This window comes from Diplotaxodon limnothrissa, linkage group LG6 (genome assembly GCF_057381915.1).
Source record: "Diplotaxodon limnothrissa isolate DT_005_m linkage group LG6, D_limnothrissa_male_GT1.1, whole genome shotgun sequence".
NCBI classification, from domain to species: domain Eukaryota; kingdom Metazoa; phylum Chordata; class Actinopteri; order Cichliformes; family Cichlidae; genus Diplotaxodon; species Diplotaxodon limnothrissa.
This window is the reverse complement of record NC_140601.1, coordinates 35968772-35971994: the sequence shown is the minus strand read 5'-3', so window position 1 is coordinate 35971994 and position 3223 is coordinate 35968772. Positions and strand designations below refer to the sequence as shown.

Sequence of the window (3223 nt, the reverse complement as noted above, 5' to 3'; positions counted from 1 at the left end):
TTCATCTCCTTAGCTGTTTATCTAATTCGGGGATGCAGTGAGGCCGGATTCTATCGTAGCTATCAGAGTGTGAGATGTGGTGTGTATGCTGGGTAGGACACATGCGAGCACAGGGAGGCCCCAGTGAACCAGACCAACCAACAAGTCAAACCCAGTACTGTTGGTCTGCATGTTAGAAATGATTGGCTGCATAAGACTGAAAAAATAGGAAAGTTGTTTAATCCTATGAAAAAAGCAGACTTCAGTTTTGTCTGTGGTGACACTGCCACCATATGGTGGAGAATGAGATCAGCAATTGCAGTTGGTGAATAAAAATAAAGATTTTATTATTTTTACACTGTTAAAAATCAGTCAAAAAATATCACATATTTACAAAATGAAACACTAAATACATCACAAATGTAATCTCAATCCTTTAACTCAACTATGACAAAAACAATTAGGATTATTAATTATTAGGATTACACTGTGACTAATATAAATAAAGTGTTGAAGTCTGATAATAAATTCAAAATGTAAAAAAGGCCACAAAGAACATTTGGCAATTTATAACAAAGACACAAAGATTACTGCGCTAACAAGACCTTACAGACTTTACGCTGTAAAGGCTGAATAACTACAAGGACAGAGGGGAGATACAACATAGTAAGTCACTGCTGTATCATCAAACTTTAGGCATCAGTTCCAGGAGTGTTAATGGCAGCAGCGCCTCGCAGAAACACCTTCCCTCCCTTATTACTGCTGTTCACAAAGTGGGACACTAAGCCATATAGAAGAGGTCTGCAAAATAAAAAAACAAAAGAATTGTAATTAAGTTTTCATTAGAGAAGGAAAATAGGTGACTGATAGTAATTATTTTAAATTGTACGCCTTTCAGTTTTTACTGGCGGTACATGGAGATAAGTGCTAATTTATTTATTTTTTTTTAAATTAGAATAAATTCCCAAGTCATCAAGCCAGTGCACAACTATGATGAGGATTCATGGGGACACTGTCAAATTGTTACGCCCACTCTGAACATTCCCCAAAGAGTTCAGCTAATTTTTGAACATTATGTTCAGTAGCAGAATGTACTGGTATTTCTTAAATCCTGCTTTCTACACTTACACTGACTTGGAGCTTGGATCCTCAGTGACTTTCAGCTCATTCGCCAGGAACTGTCTGTCCAAAGGAACTTCGGGTTGGCCCGACTCTGAGAAAACAAACAGTGCTAAAAAATATTCACTTTTCTCAACAATAGTTGCTGGTTATGACAGCCACTGTCTTGACCAAGTCTACATAGTTGAGTCCACTGAGTTGCTACCATGTGATTGGCTGATTATACATTTGTGTTGACAAGCAGTTGAATGGTCGTAGGTAATAAATCATAATCATAATAATAGTAGTTACAGTTCTTAAAGTTTGTAAAAAAAAATAAAATTAAAAAATGTTGAGCTTGCACTTTTTTGGACCTCACCCACCTGCAGTCAGCACAGACGCTGTGTATCTGTACTTGTTGAACTCCAAGTACTCCCTGATGAGCTCGTTGATGATCAGGTTTTCGTGGGACAGGGGAGGTCGCGGTTCACGCTGGTCATCCAGGGCGCTGAACACCTCCGCCCGGATGCGAGCCTTCAGCTGGCCCAGCACACCGCGAGACTCCAGCGTTTCCCTCAAAGCTAAAATATTCACATTTTTAACACAGCAAAAAAAAAAAAAAAAAGGATAATAGATTGGAAAACTAAACAACCCCTATGGGTACAACGAATCTGTTTGGTCAGTAAATTTAGCTAACGAATGAAAGCGGGATGTTTTTGTACGACGTACACCGTACAGAAATTTACCAATTTAACATATTCTTGGTATTTTTAAAGCTATAGACCGCTTCGATAACAACTCATATTCATGTCAATATCTTCACAACACACTCTTTAAATCGTAGTAATTCTCAACCATTAATCTGTTCTTATTTTTATGAAAATGTTTATTACATGTCCTCCCCCTATGCTAACTAGCCTAACTCTGAACTAGCTGGCTAGCAGCTGTTAGCGCTGGCGAGCAGCGAAAATTTCCTGAAAAAATATAGATCGAATAAAGTATATTACGTGTTTAGCTATGCCGAATCGAATTATAGGTGTTAACAATAAAGGCGGCAATGGGTTGATTCATCCTTAAAATATCCCTAAAACCACTGCCATTTAGGTAGCTGACTTATTAAACTTTTGAATGGAGGCTGGTAAGGATGTTTCTGTGTTTTATAGTTTGCCAGTGTTCGTAGCTTTTCGCTAGCTTGTAAAATAACATCTAAAATTATGTGGGTTGATCTGAGATCGTATTAGGATACTAGTTAGGAAACAAAATAATGAATTATGCTAATGGCAGTGAGCTCTTACCGCACTTCAGTTCAGTGATGGTCGCCATCGCAACGAGTGTTCCTATACAACCCACATGAACGTTTCCAAAAATAGCGCCCCAACAGGTGGCGGAAGACAACTCAGGAAGATAACACGAGAAGACTTAAAAAAAATCACAATTTTTATGGAAGACCAGATTATGTACAAGTGTATTTTTACTGTGATTTTTTGGGGGGTTTGAAGGACAACATGGCTGAGCTTTAGAGGTGCATTTGGTTCAGAGTTCTCAAGCACATGGCAATGAAATGATTGACCATATCATAAATATTATTGAAGTGAGCAGAGCATTCAAAAGCATTCGCATGGACAGAGTTTACTTAAAACTAGGAGTAGGCAAGGCACAGTTTACATCAAATGCAATAACCTATGACTGAGGAGGAGCTTCTTCCCGCAGGCGATACGGTCTCTCAATCACACCACCACACAGTACTGACCCACACATGCAGTTCTTACACACACACCGGACTTTCTGGACTTTGGTTTTGCACAACACTGGTCACTATATTCTTCATTTCCGGTTAATACTTGTACAGCTGCTGTTATTGTGTATATATTTATTTATATTTAGATTTCTTCATACATTCTTATATAGTTCTATATTGTGTATTGTGTATTTTGTTGTACAGTTATTTTATTTTCAACTTTAATTTATATATTTATCTTTATCTTATTCTTCCCAGTTAAATTTACCCTTCATTCTAATTTGTGTTGTACAGTTATTTCATTTTTAACCTTAATTTATATTCTATTCCTTCCTAGTTAAATTTACCCTTTTTAATTTTTCATATTTATTTCCTATCTTATTCATAGCCTTTTCCTTTTTTGTTTTC

General features: G+C 37.1%; 1 protein-coding gene across 1 annotated transcript; it reads right to left on the bottom strand.

Moving 5' to 3' along the window:
- Positions 1 to 638: 638 nt before the first annotated feature.
- Positions 639 to 2409, bottom strand: cep20 (centrosomal protein 20). Its single transcript, XM_085356334.1, has 4 exons — positions 2373 to 2409; positions 1461 to 1658; positions 1108 to 1192; positions 639 to 780 (listed from the first exon to the last, which is right to left on the bottom strand). The coding sequence occupies exons 1-4, from the start codon at positions 2398 to 2400 to the stop codon at positions 672 to 674; spliced, it is 420 nt and encodes a 139-aa protein (XP_085212460.1). The 5' UTR covers positions 2401 to 2409; the 3' UTR covers positions 639 to 671.
- Between the last annotated feature and the right edge of the window lie 814 nt (positions 2410 to 3223).